Below are 19133 nucleotides of genomic sequence, written 5' to 3'. Positions count from 1 at the left end.
AGACTGACATTCTAATGACAAAAAAGGTTGTGTGGGCTTAGGATCTGACGCCATCCTGCACACAGTACCAGGCAGGAAGAGCAGGTGGAGCCAGCCCACAAGTATACGCAGTCACACCTTAGTGCTGGGATCAGACATGAATATGTGAGTGCATCAGTGTTTTTATACTTGGATTTTAACCTCCCTGGCGGTATGATTCTTTTGGATTTTAGGTGCTGAAAGCGGTACCATTATTTTAGGTGCTGAAAGCATGTAATTCTTGTGAATGAGCAGCCCAAACCAACTGTATACATTTATTATACATATTATATATATATATATATATATATATATATATATAATGTATACAGTTGGTTTGGGCTGCTCATTCACAAGAATTACATGTATATATATATATATATGTACACACATATATATATATATATATATAGATATATATGTATATATATATATATATATATATAATATATGTGTGTGTATATATATATGTATATGTGTATATATATATATATATATATATACATACATATATTTACATAAAAAGTACAGTAAAACTGCAGGAAAGGGCACTGGGGGGTAATGTAATGTGATTTTATTTTGAACGATATCAGTGTGTTTGGTGCATTTTACATTCGAATTTGCCGCCGGTTCCACCCCCCCGGCGGATGTCACGTCGCCGGAGACGGAAGCCGGGGCTCGCAGACGATCGGGAGAGAGCTCCGCCGCCGCACACCGCTCGCAGTCTTCGCTGGATCCCGGAGAAAAGGTAAGTAAAACCTCCTCCAGCATCCAGCGATCTTCTTAGCGCTACCTCGGGTTACCGCTTTTGGCACTAAACTCTTACCCCGAGTCACACTCGGGAATACCGCTAGGAAGGTTAAAGAATAAATGGTTTTACACTAGATGATCTTCTGCCCTCTCCTACTCCATACCTGCTTAACAGGGATCAATGGGGAATGGTAAAAATCGGCAAAGTAGCATAAAAAAAAATGTAGCTGAACCACTAATGCAAATAAGGGGTCTCTCTAGCTTGTGAATGTTCATTCATCTGGATATATTTATCACAACATGATTTGAGTTTGCATGAATGGGAAAAATGGAAGAACATGGGGATTGTTTCCTGCACACTGTTGAGTTTGCTTCATGGCCTGGATATTGGTGGACTTTTACTGATTGCTGTACATAAATTGAAAAAAAAAAAAAAAAAAACACTGGAATGGATAAATACAATTATTAGCATGTTACACTGGTCACTTTATAAAATGGTGTTTGCATACAGGGATTGTTTATTGGCAGCGCACCTAAAAGCGAGTGTAAAAATGCACATAAAAACGCGTTGCGGATAACCCGTATCACACAGATGTCAGCCTAGCCTTTATGTTTATATTATCCATAGCTCTGTACACTCATTTTTGAAAGTACTAAAGATATCAAGGTGATCGTAAATACAGCAGCTTTGGGTGTAGGAGGGCGTGGGCTTTTTATAAAAGTATTACAAGTCTACATATCTATCAAAATTCTAATCCATGACTCTACCAGCATATCTTCATTCTACTTTAAACTCAAACTAAACCTTCCTATAATTTACAGCCAAGGAAGCTGACATCTTAGCCTCTGATCTGCAGTGCAGTTGCCATGGTGCTGCACATGTGATCAGTTATGATACCAACCATTTGATGGCTCGACAGTTCGGTTGAGAGCACAAGCAACTGTGACAGTTCTTTACAGTAAGCCTTGAATGCAACTGTTCTAGGAAAACAGATAAATCAATAGGTTTAGTTCTGCTTTCAGAGATCATGCTTGGACTACATATTCTAAAATACTATGCTGTAAAGTCTCAATATTAAACGAAGAAGAAGAAAGAAGAAAGAAGAAGAAGAAGGTGGGGAAAAGATAAAAAAGAAAAGAAGAGAAACACAAACCTAAAATCAGGGATCCCACAAGAAGTACTGATTCCTGCTCCAGTATGAAATACCACATAGGAGGCTCCTTGTATGATTTCGGCAAGCTCCTGCACCTTCCTTCCAAGTTCATCTGGTGAATCAATAATCTACAATAAAAAAATAAAAAAAATTTTTAGGTCTGCATTTTTTAAGGTTACCCAGATTTGCCTACAAAGTGCTATAACCAAACCACCCAAACCACTTGTCTACCAGCACGGTTTATAATTAGCAGCTGGAAGAAAGGGATTTTAAAACTACTTCCTGACACAACTGAGAATTTACTGAGTTTAAATTTGTTCAGCCAGTGATAAGCTTCTTGGTGGAAGTGATTTGGGCCGTTTTCCAACCCCTATCAAAAAGGTAGCATATGTGTGGTAGCAGCTTTCCTACTTTTGGGTACTCTCCAACCCAAGGGACTAAAGCATAGGTATAAAGTGGTAATGTCTTCACAACAGGCCATTCCTTCGTGGAACTCTCAACCAGTGTGAAGAGAAGAAACCTTTACCTTCCACAATGGGTAGCTGTCCATGCAGTGCAGCCTCTCCTGTAGCACAGTCACTGACCCTGGATAACAAAGGCTACAATAAGACAGGATGCCAATTCTATGAATCTTTTGGGACGCAAAATCAGGTCCAAATTGTCCCAAATACATCAATGAAACCAGGGTCATCCTCCTTAAAAGCGGTTTCCTTGTCCAGAGTTTTTCCTGCCTGCCATTCAAGCAGCGAGTGAATCTGTGGCGCTGTGACAGCACATTTGCAAAACAAGTAGGTTTTGAAATTTGTTGCAGTTTATCGGTTAATGTCCTAAGAGCCGGTTCACATAGGCGCGACCCGACTTTGCCGGGTGACCTGTGAAATCTCGGAGAGACATGCACGGACTTCATATCATTGAAGTCAATGCAGGTCGCCCCAAAGTAGCTCAGGACCCTTTTTCTAAGTCGGAGTGACTTGTGTCGCTCCTATTGGAACGGGTCCTAATCTATGGCAGGAGACCCCCGGCGACTTGTCAGGCGACCAGGTCGCCTGACAAGTCGCCCCAGTGTGAACCGGCTCTCAGTCGTGTGACCTCTCTTCTCTGATGGGCCACAGCTGCACTGTGTTCCACTGCGGAAGAAAAAAAACTCTGAGGGACAGGTTGATTCAGTCTTTGGACAGGTGATTCACCTATCACTCAGGCTGCGGGGATCCAGCTCTGGATGACAGTGAGTCAGTCTGGGGAACATATCTGAATACCCATAATTAAACAGGGTACTTGGCTGTCTTTGGAGTCTTGTTTTCTACAGTAACATCCAGAAGCTTTGGGCGGTTTGACTGTACATGTACAATCTGGATTCAAGCAGATACCATCATAGAAGGAAGGACGGACGGACGGAAGGAAGACTGCTTTTGTAGGTAGGGCTTGCTTGTGATAGCAGCAAGGACTGCTGCTACTCTGAAATGCAATCCATGCTCCGATTGCTTTTCAGAAGCATTTAACAGGTGGTAAAGGAGGCAATACATTGCCACCTGTTTTAAGCCTGTAAATGCAGCTTTACCACACCACAACCATGCAATGCAGACAGTTGAGGGGTGGTTGCAGTGCAGCCCCATTCACCCTGGGTACACCTCCAGCTGCAGCATGTGTACACCCCCAGCTGCTGCCTTTGCAGCTAAAAAAAGGAGAAGTTGGGGGGTGGTAAAAAAAAAAAAACTGTTCAACTATGTGGTTTTACCGCTCCTCCAACCTTGACATGTGAACAAGCCCTTGGTTGACATCTGTGTGGCAGCTTGTTGCGGGTAGGGCTGCTTATTCATTTCAATGGGCTTCCCTACCTGCAGAAATGCAGTTGAAAAAAAAAAGTCCCTGACCCTTTTTTTTAAAAAAGTTGGCCGCACCAAAAGCACCCCATGTTTTTCCAATGTGTGGGATACCATTAAGAATTAGTTTTAGGCTGGACTTCCCCTTTAACTCCTTCACTTATTCTCTCTGGAGAGGAGACACTTGAGAGGGGATATGAAATGTAAATGCTTAAGCACAACTTTGCAACTTTGGGACTAGGGGATCCCAGCTATTGGTATGGTGGATAAAAGTTTATGATTTAAAATAAATAAAAAAATAAATAAATCAGATTTTTTTAAATCAGTTTTAAACAAATGCTTTTGAAGTAAATAGTTTTCTATTTAAGAAACATTAACTTTAGTTTATTCAGCATTAAATGAAGCTTAGTTATGTGGCAGGAGGCTGTATATTCTGCAATATTTACATTTTTGGTAAACTCATTCAATGAATCCAAGCTCTGCAAGCTGAGATAACATAGCACTGCATTGATGCATTCACACTGCCAGCAAGAATGAGTCCTTACATTTAACCACTTGCCTACTAGGCCTATTTTTATTATATATTATATATTTTTTTTAGCAGAGACCCTAGAGAATAAAATGGAGATTATTGCAATATTTTTTATCACACCGTATTTGCGCAGCGGTCTTCCAAACGCAATTTTTTGGGAAACAATTCACTTTTTTGAATTTAAAAATTAGAAACCAGTAAAGTTAGCCCAATTTTTTTCCATAATGCGGAAGATAATGTTATGCCGAGTAAATAGATACCCAACATGTCATGCTTCAAAATTGCGCACGCTCACGGAATGGTGACAAACTTTGGTACTTAAAAATCCCCATAGGCAACACTTTACAAATTTCTACAGGTTGCCATCTTAGAGTTACAGAGGAGATCTATGGCTCAAATTATTGCTCTTGCTCTATAGATCGCAGCAATACCTCACATGTGTGGTTTGAACACCGTTTACATATGTGGGCGGGGTTTCCGTATGCGTTCGCTTCTGCGCGCGAGCTAACGGGGACAGGGCGCTTTAATTTTTTTTTTTTACTAATTTATTTTATTTATTATTTTTTTATATAAAAAAAAATGATAATTTTTATTTCTATTACAAGGAATGTAAACATCCCTTGTAATAGAAATAGGCACGACAGGACCTCTTTTTTGTGAGATCTGGGGTCAAAAAGTCTTCAGATCTCACAAGTACACTAAAAGATAGAAAGAAAAAAAAAAAGGGGGACCTTTAAGCCGGTTGCTAGGCAACGACGTTTGCCGTCGCGCCGGTCCTCCAAGACCATAGAGTCGAGTCAGGGCAAGCTTGCCCTCACTCGACATCCTGTCTGTGAGGATCCGGGACCCGATCGTTTTCCCCGCTGCCGGCAGGTTCGGTAAGCGGGGAAAAAGGGCCGGGACGCGGCGGCAGGGGGCACCTCTTCCGCCATCCCAGAAGGGTGGTCCCGCGGGGAATCCGCCGCTGGGACCACCCTTATCGGAAAGCCGATCGCCTACAGTTTAAAAAAATACCAGGGTTATGGCAGCTATCTGGCAACCTATGTATGTATGTATGTATGCACACACTTTATATTATATATATATATATATACACACATACACATACACACACACACATACATATACATACACACACACATATTGGCCGGTAGGGAGGTGGTTAAAGAGCACCTGTGATTTTAGATCTAATCATGGCAGCGCCTGTTAGCCGACATCCACTCAACTGCTGTCGCCATGTCCCTCGCGTTGTGTAACTGGCGCAACACTAGCCGTCCCATTAAAGCGAATAGGACTTTAGATGAGTCAACAGCGGGTCAGAAGAGGAGACGCTCGCGGGACAGAAATGACAGTTGCACTTTAAAAGTTATGATTTAAATCAAGTCTTTTTACTTGTGATTTAAGTCTAATCCACCCTGGCTATGAGGAAAGACTACAAGTATTGAACCTATTTTCTCTGGAGAGGAGACACTTGAGAAGGGATATGAAATATAGGGATAAAAACCTTTCAGTGAAAGGAAGTTTAAAAAAAAAAAAAAAAAAAAAAAAGACATGTCACTGAAATTGGAAGAGAAGCAGTTTAACCACTTTCCGACCGGCCTACTGTAATAATACGGCCACAAAGTGGTTGTCTAGTTCTGGGAGGGCGTACATGGACGTCCTTGCAGAACCGCGCGCACACGGGAGTGTCCGTGCTCGCCGGGTCCCGGGGACCCGACGCTACACGGATCGTGGTAAAAGGCCAATGAGAGCGGTCCTTTACCACGTGATCGCTCCATCCAATGACGGAGAGATCACTTCACAACAAACCGGCGCATGTCCGGTTCATTTCTCTCCTCTCCTCGGACACTGTACACAGCAATCGGTACAGCGTGCGAGGAGAGGAGAGAAACTGCAGCTGCACGCCCCATCAGTGCCTCAGCCATGCCCCATCCATGCATCATCCGTGCCCCATCCATGCATCATCCGTGCCTCATCCATGCATCATCCGTGCCTCATCCATGCATCATCCGTGCCTCACCCATGCCACCTCAGTGCTCATCAATGCCACATCCATGCCCACCCATGCCTCATCCGTGCCTGCCCATGCTGTCTCAGTGCTCATCAATGCCACATCCATGCCCACCCATGCCACATCCATCCCACATCTGTGCCCACCCATGCCACCTCAGTGCTCATCCATGCCACATCCATCCCACATCTGTGCTCATCCATGCCACGTCAGTGCTCATCCGTGCCACATCCATGCTCATCCATGCCACGTCAGTGCTCATCCGTGCCACATCCATGCTCATCCATCCCACATCTGTGCTCATCCATCCCACATCTGTGCTCATCCATCCCACATCTGTGCTCATCCATGCCACATCCATGCCATCTCAGTGCTCTTCTGTGCCACATCCATGCCACTTCAGTGCTCATCCGTGCCACGTCAGTGGTCATCCATGCCACATCAATGCCACGTCAGTGCTCATCCATGCCACGTCAGTGCTCATCCATGCCACGTCAGTGCTCATCCATGCCACGTCAGTGCTCATCCATGCCACGTCAGTGCTCATCCGTGCCACATCCATGCCACGTCAGTGCTCATCCGTGCCACATCCATGCCACGTCAGGGAGCTCATCTGTGCCTCATCCATGCCACGTCAGTGCTCATCCGTGCCACATCAATGCCACATCAGGGCTAATCCATGCCACATCAGTGCTCATCAGTGCCACATCCATCCAACGTCAGTGCTCATCAGTGCCACATCCATGCCACGTCAGTGCTCATCCGTGCCACATTCATGCCACGTCAGTGCTCATCAGATTTTATAGACTCGGTGAAGGTGTCCGCAATGTACGCCACTGCCTTGTTGAGAGTGGGTAAAGCATTCTGAATTTTTTCTCTCGGGGTATTGCTTTCCAGGAGGGAACAAAGCTGCTTTAAACATAGGTTCAGGGTTCTTTCCACGTATAGAGAGGCCAAAGCAGGCTTAAAATTTACTCAACAGGCTTTCCATGCTCACTTTAGATACACTTAAGCTTCTCTGTCCCATGGATCCTTCAGTAAACCAGCATCTTCAAAAAGGACCGTTCTGATTTTTTAGTGACCTTGCATAATTAGGCATCCAATTTTGGGCATTTAGCCCACAGCGCAGTGTTTTCTTCCTTGAAGGGGAACCTCCTGTAAGTTTTTTAGGGAAAAGACTCCTTTCTCTGGGTTCTTCCATTTGTGATAACTGCATCTTTCAGGGCTGAATGGGCCGCAGAAGTTCTGGCCTGTTTGGTTTGGAGGCCAGCATACAATTGGTCATTAAGCGAGAGCTCTTTACTTTCCTCCTCCTCCGATTCTAGAGTATAAAAAATTGCCTTAATTCCTTTGTCTCATCAGAGGGGAATAAAAAATCTTCTCTTCCTTCAGCTCCCCTAACTCTGAGTCAGACGCAGAGTCGGATCTCCTCTCAAATTCTTCCAGAGTGCCCTGATCCTGAGGCAGCTGCACAGGTGCTGGCTGTAGAGTCGCCGCACTGGTGCTGAAAGTACTGAGGACTAGAATTTGGGCCATCATGCCCAAGTGTCCTGAATGCATGGAATGCGCCATTTCTTCTTTTTTTTTTTTTTTTTTTATCCCTTCCAGTTATACGCTGAGCCAGCTGCCTTCTTAAAAAAAAAAAAAAAAAAGGGGGACTGTCCAGGCAATTTTGGCAAAAACTTTTCACAGGCCGAACACCTTCTTTTGGGCAGATCACCATTGTTTTCCCTTTGTCCTACAAGGAGATGGCAACTGACTGAGGCTCAGGAAACGAAGGCAGAGGGTTGACCGCCATCACATGCTTTCACCACTCAAAAAAAACATGGCAACCCGACACCAAGAGAGAAAAGGAACGTGCAAAACCAAACCTATCTTGCCACCACAAGCTATAGCTAAGGGGGTGGTGGGCCCCTCAGTGAAATGCATGCATAACCCCTCAGACCAGATAGCCCCCTGCAAGCCATGTGCTCAAAGCCAAACACACACTTAGACACACACGCCCCACGGATGCCCCTTCCACCAGGCGGAAAGAACAGAGGAGTGCCCCTCCCCCTCAGTTTTACCTTTGGGTCAGGGTCCTGAGGCACCTCCAGACCTGCGTCCGCTGCCTCCATATTGACCCAGCCAGCCAGGGATCAGCAAAATGGCAACCGTCGCTGCTCCCCTTCCTCCTTATGTTTAGCAGTGGCGATCCCAGTGCGGTGGAACTGGTGCCGCCATTGGAAACAGTGTAGCCTGGTCCACTCCAGCCTCCAGACTGGCCACTGAGAGACTTCCTTTCTGCTGTGTCACTTCCTCTGCACCAAAAGTGACGTCAGAAACCTGTGCCCAGGGTCCTGGAACAGCCGCATGGAGGAAAAAGAGTAAAGCTGCTCCACCATCACAGCAGCACCGCCAGAGTCTCATGGAATCCCTGGGAAAAGCTCACAGGAGTCAGACACCAACACTGCCAGCATACATAGTGCATACAGTGGCAAAAATTATTATTTGATCCCTTGCAGATTTTGTAACATTAGTATCATGTGGTTTTTTGGTTGATATTCTGGCTCTATCATTTAAAATACTACTAGGATAAGAAAATTATAAACCCTTAATTTCTTTGTAAGTGGGTAATACAAAGAAATGAAGGGTGTAATTTTTTATCCTAGGTGTATTTTTAAATGATAGAGACAGAATATCAACCAAAAATACAGAAAGAAAAAAAAAACATGATGCAAATGTTATAAATTGAGTTGCAGTTTAGTGAGTAAAATAAGTATTTCATCCCGCAAGCAAAACATGACTTTAGTACTTGGTGTAGAAACCCTTGTTGGCAAGCACAAGAGGATTAGATGTTTCTTGTAGTTGGTTACCACGTTTGCATACATATCAGGAGGGATTTTGGTCCACTCTTTTACAAATCTTCTCTAAACCCTTAAGGTTTTTTGCCTGTCGCTTCGCAACTCGAATTTTCAGCTCATTTCATATATTTTCTATAGGATTAGGGTCTGGAGACTGGCTAGGCCACTCCATGACATTAATGTGCTTCTTCTTGAGCCACTCCTTTGTTGCCTTGGCAGTATGTTTTGAGTCATTGTTCTACTAGAATGACCCATCCACGACCCATCTTCAGTGTCCTGGCTGAGGGAAGAAAGCTCTCATTCAAGATTTTACAATACATAGCCCGTCCATTGACGCCTCAATGCGGCAAAGTTGATCTGTACCTTTAGCAGAGAAACAGCCCCAAAGCATAATGTTTCCATCTTCTCACTTTAGGCTTCGTTCACATCTAGACGTTCTGGATTGCAGGAGGAATCACCGCTTTTCTGATCACGATCCTAAATCGCGAGACGTGCTTGCGAACCCCATCATTTCCAATGGCATCCCAATCACATTGCGATTTTGCCGCGATTGTCGCCCAACGAATCGTGCTAAGTGGAACTTCTTTTGAGAGACAGGCGCCCTGAACTTCTGTTTGCACAATTTGTTCATTGGCAAGCTTTAAAAGGGCCTGTACGTGTGCCTTTTTGTGGAGGGGGGCCTTGCAGACACTGTAGGATTTTTTAATCCATGGCAGGGTATTCTGTTACCAATAGTTTGTTTGGGGACTGTGGTCCCAACTGCCTTGAGATCATGCACAAGCTCCTCCTGTGTAGTTCTGGGCTGATTCCTCACTTTTCCCATGATCATCCTTACCCCATGAGATGAAATCTTGAATGGCGGTCTAGACCAAGGGCGATTGATGGTTATTTTATATTTCTTCTATTTGCAAGGAATTGCTCCAACAGAGGTCTTCTTCTCACCAAGCTTCTTGCTGATGATCTTGTAACCCATTCCAGCCTTGTGCAGGTCTACAATCTTGTCCATGACGTCCTTTGACAGCAGTTTGGTCTTGCCCATAATGTTAAGGTTTGAATGTTGAGAAAGATTCTGTGGACAGGATTAATCTGTGTACCACATTAGCACATACTGTAGCCAGTCTGTGGGAGCCAGAATTATTGTTGGTTGGTAGGGGATCAAATACTTATTTTACTCACTGAACTGCAACTCAAATGTATAACATTTGTTTTTTGGTTGATGTTCTATCTCTATCATTTAAAATAGACCTATGATAATTCTAGACACTTCATTTCTTTGTAAGGCTCCATGTACACGGGACGTTGTTAAAAGTCCCTTTGAATGCTGGAATTTTTAGGACGTTTGAAACGTCCGTTCAGTCGCGTTTGTACCCGCGTTTAGCAGCGTTTGCGGGCGTTTGCGTTTAGAAGCGTTCCTAGAGGTCAAAAAAATTATTCCCCTTTAAAATGGAAAAACGCGAACGCTAAACGCGGGTCATCACGTTCAGACGCGTTCGGACGCGTTTAGACGCGTTCGGACGCGTTTTTGCGTTTGAAACGCCGGGAAACACACGTTCGAACGCAAATAATTGCGTTCTAAAAACAGACCCTGAACGCAACTGCCTGCAAATGACTGTAAACGACCTGGTGTACATGGACAGATAAGATAAAATGTAGATGGGTTCAGGGGCTTCTGAAAAAAACGCCCAACTGCTCCTAAACGGGCATTTCCAGCGTCCCGTGTACATGGAGCCTAAGTGGGCAAACTTACAAAATCTGCAGGGTATTAAATAATTAATTGTTTTTGCCACTGTAGATGACCTGCTATTTGTGGTTGATGACTGTATGGGCGATTTGGTTTCCTTTTTGTAATATTTATATTATGTTAAAAAAGATTCAGCGCTGAATAAATTGTCAAGGACCAGCAGCTAACACTAAAAAGGGTAATCCAACACCTTCACAGTAATATAATGGAAAAAAGTGTAGCGCAGTCCATGTAGATAAATTCAATTGGTAATAAATATATTAAAACCAAACAATCAATAAATAAGCATTATGATGAGAGTTCATATTGGTGATAAAATTAGAAAAGATGATAAGATGATAAAAGACAGTCCACTGGTGATCCGGTGAAAAAATAGCAGCAAGTGTGACTTCAGTGCTCATACAATTCCCATCACCTGGCACTATCTGCCTCTCACCTCCAAAATTCGACCTCAAAGGGTCAAACAGCATGAACAATCATCCAATGATAATCCAATGGAGAACAGGACCACAGCCTCCAGCATAAAGCCGCATAAGAATCGATTAAGGCAAAGGATACAGCTTCCCAGATCGTGCCCAAACATAAGGAAAAAAGGAACAGATCTAGTGCTCTCTGTTGCGATTTAAACAATTTATTTGCTCAAAATGAAAGGTATTGCACTTACATTGTATTGCACATATATGAGCATATATTGCAGAGCCTGCAGCGTGCTGGATGGTGCCTGATTTCCGGGTTGTAAGACAGCCTACGGACCGTGTGACCAATCCCCCGTACGCGTTACGTCATGTGGGCGTAGACTTCCTCAGTGGGGATGCTGATAGGTCGATGGTCTGGCTTTTTTATACTCTCCTTGGGCGGTACCTATTGCGTCATGTCCGGCGCTTCACCGTCGCCACGGAGATCAAACATCTCTCTGGACAGGAAGTAGATAGGCGGGCCCCGGTCATGTTGTTTACTATATCGATCTCCATGGGGACTAGAGCTGCACGATTAATCGTATGAAAATCGCGATCTCGATTCACCCCCCCTGACGATCTAACCCTGAAATATGCTTGATTCTTTGCATAGCTGAGGAAAAAAAAAAAAAGCCTCCCGGCAAACGCCTATCAGCAAAGTCTCCCAGTAACTATAAACAAAAATGATTACATTGTATCTTTTCCTTCCCTCTGCCAGGGAGAAAGGAAGTTTAACCTCTTAAAGACTGGACCTTTTTCTGACACTTGTTGCTTGCAAGTTAAAATCAGTTTTTTTTTTGCTAGAAAAGTACTTAGAACCCCCAAACATTTTATATATTTTTTTTTAGCAGAGACCCTACAGAATAAAATGGCGATTGTTGTAATATTTTATGTCACACTGTATTTGCGCAGCAGTCTTTCAAATGCAATTAATAGACTTTAATGAATAAAAAAAAAACGTAACAGTAAAGTTATCCCAATTTTTTTTTGTTACACAGAGAATCGTGATCTTTATTCCAAGCTAAAAAATCGTGATTCTCATTTTGGCCAGAATCGTGCAGCTCTAATGGGGACATTGTAATATCTCCCACAGTCAGTACGATCTTTGTAAGACAAGTAAAACTCCTTATGTTTAGCAAATGGATATGCTGTATTGTCTTAGATATTTGATCCAAAAGGCAATTATTAATCATTTTCTGATTATTTCTGATATGATCAAACGGACCTAACGGCTATACCTGCTATCAGACACCAGATGGCAGCATTCTGCTCACTCCATAGAAAACAGTGCAAATTGCAATACATTATACAAATTAGATAAAAACATATGCACATTAATACAGATACAGATTCTGGGGGATCGAGAAGTTAGCTACCATTGGAGGGGTGGCAACTTCATCAGGCAACTTAGCCGTCGTGAATCCTTTTGGATCTACGAGGCTAAAGTTTTAACACCCCTGGGCTTAAATGTTGATTGATCTTAATTGTTTTATTTCAGATAGATAAGTTTTTATGGTCATTTTTTAATCTATTTTTATTAATTTTTTCATATCTATTTTTATTAATTTTTTCATATCGGTTTTATTTTAGACATAAAATCAGGTTTTATGTATTTGTAGACATATCTGTATTAATGTGCATATGTTTTTATCTAATTTGTATAATGTATTGCAATTTGCACTGTTTTCTATGGAGTGAGCAGAATGCTGCCATCTGGTGTCTGATAGCAGGTATAGCCGTTAGGTCCGTTTGATCATATCAGAAATAATCAGAAAATGATTAATAATTGCCTTTTGGATCAAATATCTAAGACAATACAGCATATCCATTTGCTAAACATAAGGAGCTGTACTTGTCTTACAAAGATCGTACTGACTGTGGGAGATATTACAATGTCCCCATGGAGATCGATATAGTAAACAACATGACCGGGGCCCGCCTATCTACTTCCTGTCCAGAGAGATGTTTGATCTCCGTGGCGACAGTGAAACGCCGGACATGACGCAATAGGTACCGCCCAAGGGGAGTATAAAAAAGCCAGACCATCGACCTATCAGCATCCCCGCTGAGGAAGTCTACACCCACATGACGTAACGCGTACGGGGGATTGGTCACACGGTCCGTAGGCTGTCTTACAACCCGGAAATCAGGCACCATCCAGCACGCTGCAGGCTCTGCAATATATGCTCGTATATGTGCAATACAATGTAAGTGCAATACCTTTCATTTTGAGCAAATAAATCGTTTTAATCGCAACAGAGAGCACTAGATCTGTTCCTTTTTTCCTTATGTTTGGGCACGATCTGGGAAGCTGTATCCTTTGCCTTAATCGATTCTTATGCGGCTTTATGCTGGAGGCTGTGGTCCTGTTCTCCATTGGATTATCATTGGATGATTGTTCATGCTGTTTGACCCTTTGAGGTCGAATTTTGGAGGTGAGAGGCAGATAGTGCCAGGTGATGGGAATTGTATGAGCACTGAAGTCACACTTGCTGCTATTTTTTCACCGGATCACCAGTGGACTGTCTTTTATCATCTTATCTTTTCTAATTTTATCACCAATATGAACTCTCATCATAATGCTTATTTATTGATTGATTGGTTTTAATATATTTATTACCAATTGAATTTATCTACATGGACTGCGCTACACTTTTTTCCATTGTAATATTTATATAACAAAAGTGTGTGGTTCACAGGACAGGGGACAAAAAGGAAATCCGTTTCCTGGAAACACACCTGTGTGGTGGTGAAAATGGTGTGGACACCAGCCTTTATAGGAAACCACTTTCAGGCAATATTGATGGCCAAGTCAAGTCATCCCAAACATACAATCAAAGGCATCACAGTTCAACATATTTGTAGTAACCCACAGGAGCTGGAAAATGAGGAAAATGTGTTGCATCAAAGATTTTTGCACAGGGGTTACCCAAAATGGATAGACTAGACAGAGAGTTTTTTCGATTGCAAATTCCAGACATTGTAAAAATTTGTTAAAAGAGGAACATGTATTATATATATATATATATATATATATATATATATATATATATATATATAGGAAAAAATTACCCTTACTACGCCTTACAGTCTGAAATTCAGAGAATCATCAATAGACCTTTCCTGAATTTTTTGGGGATCAGACGTGTGCTAAGCTTCTTACGGATGCGATTATAATGATATTAAAACGTTTATTTCTTTTTTGTAAGTAACAAACATGTTATACTTACCTGCTCAGAGCAATAGTTTACACAGAGCAGCCTGGATCCCCCGGCTGCGCTCCTGGCCCCTCCCTCCTGTCGGGTGCCCCCACAGCAAACAGCTTGCTGTGGGGGCTCCCAAACAGGCGAGCTCCTGACCTGCAGCTCCGTGTGCATTCACCCACGGAGCTGTGGCTCAACCCCACCCCCTCCATCTCCTGATTGGCTCACTGACTGCAATTGATGAGAGCCATGGGCATGCAGCCCTAAGCACGTTGTTCACATGCTGATGGAGACAAGTGTCTCTTCCCAACAATCCTGGGCTGTGGTTGCAGGGGTCTGCGGGCGGGGGCTTATCAAAATCTGGAAGCCCCTTTTAACAATGGGATCCCCAGACCCCTCCTCCCCCTCCTTTGTGAAGGAGTATGGGCTACATTGTACTCCTGCTCATTTAACCCAAAAAAAAAAAAAAAAAAAGAAAAAAAGAATTTGACAATTACTTTATTAAAAGTCCAAAAATAATGTCCCCCCCCCATGCAAATCCAGTGTCAATCACACCACATCACATGCAGGACCCAAAGAAAAAAAAAAATCTGCACTCATCAATGGCTAACCGACAACTGGCCGCTCCTCTGTCTAAATAGGTAAGCATGCACCAGGCGGTGACAAGGGGGTAGGGCCACAAAGTGAGGTCACCTGGTGTTCCTGCCCCTTACCTATTTAATAAATGTTAGAGGAATGGACAGACAAATGCAGTTTTTTTTTTTTTTTTTTTTTTTTTTTTGGGGACTGGCAGGCGGCGTAATTGACAATGGCTCTACATTGGGGGACATTTTTTAATAAAGGGAAGGAACTGCGTTTGTGAGTTTTTTTTTTCTAAATGACACTTTTTTTGGGTGAATGAGTAGGGGTTCAATGTGATAAGCTCCCCGCCTGCAGAGCCCCACAGCCTGGGGTTTTGGGAAGAGGCCCTTGTCCCTATCAACATGGGGACAAAGTGCTTTGGGGTGGGGGCAGCAGAGCAACCCCATGTTGATGGCACGTGGCCTGATACAGGTCGGGGGGGGGAGTGCTCGTCCCCTCCCTTTCCTGGCCTGCAGGGCTACATGCTCAGATACAGGTCTGGTATGGATTGGGGGGACCCCACGCAATTTTTTTTATTTTAGCATGGGGTTCCCCTCCCAATCCATACCAGTTCCGAAGAGAAAAATGGTCAAACATTCCCATAGACAGACACATACTAAACCTAAAGCCAACTCAATATTGAGCTCTACAGACTAAGACTGGGATGCCATTAAAGTTCATGTAAAGGCAGGCACCCCAATACCTTTGTATATATAACATACATACATATTACACACACACACATTTTTAAACATACATACACACACATGCACATAAACATATACACACATTTTTAAACATTTTGTTAATATCCTGTCACCTGAGCAGTGCTACCATAGTGACGCTGCACTACTCTAGGGAAGTGATCGGGATTATTATTTTTTTTTTTTGCATTAGGATTGCCTATACAGCTATCATGTTTCTGACAGTTCTCGGCATTCCTGCAGCCATTGAGAACTACTGTGATAAGCTGTGAATAAGCTGCAGCCATCACATGGTACAGAGCGGCAGGGCCTGACCATGTGATCACTGTGACCACTCACAGTAGTTCTGAATGGCAGCCATGTTTACTACTGGACATGCGATCACTGCAATTGGTCACAGCTCAGTACTCAGATCAGTGTTCCACTCTCTCCACGCAGGATCGCACACCTGATCTGGGAGGACATATGAGTATGTCCCCCCCCCCCCCCCCGATCAACGCTTGTCGTGCCCAGCTTTTTAAATGTAGTGGCCAAGGTAGGAAGCGGTTGAAACAGAATGTGCCCAAAGCCGCATTTTGCATGTGTGTTTAGACGTGTTACAGCATTTTATTGGTTGAGCTAGATGGACTTGTCTTTTTTTTTTTTTTAAAACCTATGTAACTAGATCAAGCGTTTGACTGCTCATGGAATCCCCCGGCCAGAACGTTCATTTTTTCTGGATTTAGGATTTATTTCTGAATGAATGAACATTAAAGCGCTAAAGAGTCCAGCATTTAGTTGTGCTTAGTGTCCTTTAATTTTGGTTTTTCTGCCCAAAAGCTCCTCCATTGAAAGTGCTGTTTCCTTCAGCCTGTAAACGCCTGTGTGTGCATGGCAATAAAGGCTAACCTGTATTATAATAATACTATAAAAGTCTGGAAAAGCAACATTTTTCAAGCCCTGTGTGCAATGTACAATGTTAGAGTTTGGAGCTGCTACTGACAGAATCAGTGATATGAACTACAGAAACTAACTGCAGCTTTGTTTGTTTACAGATCTGCAATACAGCATATAGAATTCTACTCTTACACCCAGAACACAAAAAAAAAACCCAACTGACTCTTGCAGTGAAAGAGAAAATAACGAAGCAAGAAACAATAACAACGTACTTGCAGCAGTTAATGTCTCTTACCTCAGGAAGACCGCATTGGCCTTTATTAGCATACGGGGACAGACCGGCTGCATAATTCACCGACATCTCTTTAAACCACCAGACGGCTACACTCAGAGGAAGCGCACAATGATGACGTACATGACACAACCAACCAACTTGCTACTCCCGCGTTACATCATAAGCCCCGCCGGTTATAGCTTTGGCACCTGCGCAGGGCGCACTCTCCATTACCACCACTATTGTACATATACCGCTCGAATTTAGTAATCAGCGCCTAGATGTGACAAACTTTCATGAGAAGTCAATGCCTCAAAAGAGTTCCAACTTGATGTAGTCGAACAATGAAACGGTCTTTTTAGGATTTGGTCAGTGATATAATGTGGTTGGTCCCACTGTTCCTCTTCTGTCTTACAATGCACATATGTCGTGCACGAGTCTACAGCATAGTTGGCAACATTTGAAAAAAGTTTTTAGGGATATTTTTTTTTATTGTGCGGTGAGAAAGCCTATGTAGGTGGACAGAACGGTAATTAGGGGTGGGGCATTCATCTTTTGCAGGTGTGGTTGAAAAGAATAAAAAATGAGGCTTGCAAATAGCGTCACAGTAAAAAGTCATCGTGGTTTAAAAATACACAAGAGGTGTAAAACCATAAAGGGTGCAGGTAAATATCGTCTGAGATGACTTGCATAGCACAGAATGTGGTCATGTTTAAAGCGGAGTTCCACCCTGGAATTTTTTTTTTTAAATACCCCCGGGACAGTCAGGGCTAGTACATTCCACAATGGCTAGCCTCTGATCTGTCCCGGGTTGTACTTACCTGTTAGGACAAATACTTACCTTGAAAAAGTATTGTCCAGTGCTGCCATCTCAGATGTGGGCAGCTTGAAGCCAGCGCGATCCTCTTCGGAGTCCTCTTCTGCCTTCTTCGGTCCCACGATGCACTGTAACGGCCCCGCCGTCACTTCCAGGCGCGCGCGTCATCCCTCCACAGCTTCTGGGCATGCCCAGAAGCTGTTTAGAAGGGGATGACGGGCGCGCCCCGGAACCGACGTCGGGGCCGGTGCAGGCGCAATAATTCCTGGGAGCTATGACGTTCAGCTCCCAGGAATCATTGCAGAGCCAGGAAGTGACGACAGGCCGCGGCCGAGGAAGAAGGAAGTAAGGTAAGTATATTTTCTTCGCTACGAGGTAAGTAAAAAAAAAAAATGCGATTAGCCATTTGTTTTTCAGGTGACCCGGAGCGAGAAGATGGAGGTAAGTATAAAATTAGAGTGGAACTCCACTTTAATAGGAAAATGTGGGAGCATGGAGATGACTGTCACTGTGTGATCAGGGGACATACTAAAAGGAATGACAGAAAGGAATGCCCATAGACTTTAACATGAAGATGGAATGCCCATAGAGAATAATGGAACAAAATGGAATGCCCATAGACAACAATGGTAAAAAAAAATTCAATTAGCGACAGAACCTTTAGACATATACAATAAATATTTAAGAAACATACTTTTCCATATCAGTAGAGATGTATAATATTCAGATTAGGTGGGATTATTATTGTTTTTTTTTTTAATGACAAAGGTGAATGACAGAAGGGAATGCCCATAGAGTATAATGGGAAGACAAATATAAACTTATTTGCAGGCAAATATGAGAGACACAGCAATTTCACCTTTCCCACAGGTGTTCCCCAAGTAGAGTAGTAGATTGTAAGATTGAAATTATTTGGGATTATAGCTGTTTTCTATGGAATGACAGATAAATGATAGAAAGGAATGCCCATAGAGTATAATGGGAACCAAGATGTGACCTGGAGTCAGAACCATTCAACGTACCAAATAAATTATTGGCAGACGTATTCTCCACTTTCAGTGGAGATGTTTAATAATGAGATGAAGGTGGGATTATTATTGTTTTCTATGGAATGACAAGGATGAATGACAGAAGGGAATGCCCATAGAGTATAATGGGAAGAAAGATGTCACCTGAAGTCAAAAACATTAGACATATCCGATCATTCCTTAGCAGAAATACTCTCCACGTTCAGTGGTGTTGTTTAAAATTGAGATGAAGTGGGATTAGCATTGCTTTCTATGGAATAACAAGGGTGAAGGACAGAAGAGAATG

General features: G+C 43.1%; 2 protein-coding genes across 5 annotated transcripts in view; one reads left to right on the top strand and one right to left on the bottom strand.

The window, feature by feature from the left end:
- SIRT6 (sirtuin 6) overlaps positions 1 to 17155 on the bottom strand; it is a 131015-nt gene extending 113860 nt beyond the window's left edge. For 3 of the 4 annotated variants that reach the window (XM_082273067.1, XM_082273068.1, XM_082273070.1), the window contains exons 1-2: positions 17024 to 17152; positions 1923 to 2050 (exon numbers count right to left, since the gene is read on the bottom strand). In XM_082273067.1, coding sequence (XP_082129193.1) covers positions 1923 to 2050; positions 17024 to 17089 — 194 coding nt within the window. In that variant the 5' untranslated portion in view covers positions 17090 to 17152. Of the gene's footprint in view, positions 1 to 1922; positions 2051 to 17023 lie in introns of all 4 variants that reach the window. The other variant, XM_082273069.1, reaches the window with a different exon arrangement.
- The window catches only part of LOC309544955 (uncharacterized protein), a gene marked incomplete at its 5' end in the record, with an annotated part of 957880 nt that overhangs the window by 861183 nt on the left and 77564 nt on the right, over positions 1 to 19133 (top strand). The gene's annotated exons all lie outside the window — the stretch shown is intronic.

The sequence above is a fragment of the Pelophylax lessonae genome (assembly GCF_965119305.1).
Source record: "Pelophylax lessonae genome assembly, chromosome: 1".
Lineage (NCBI taxonomy): Eukaryota > Metazoa > Chordata > Amphibia > Anura > Ranidae > Pelophylax > Pelophylax lessonae.
This window is presented reverse-complemented; position numbering and strand designations above follow the sequence as displayed.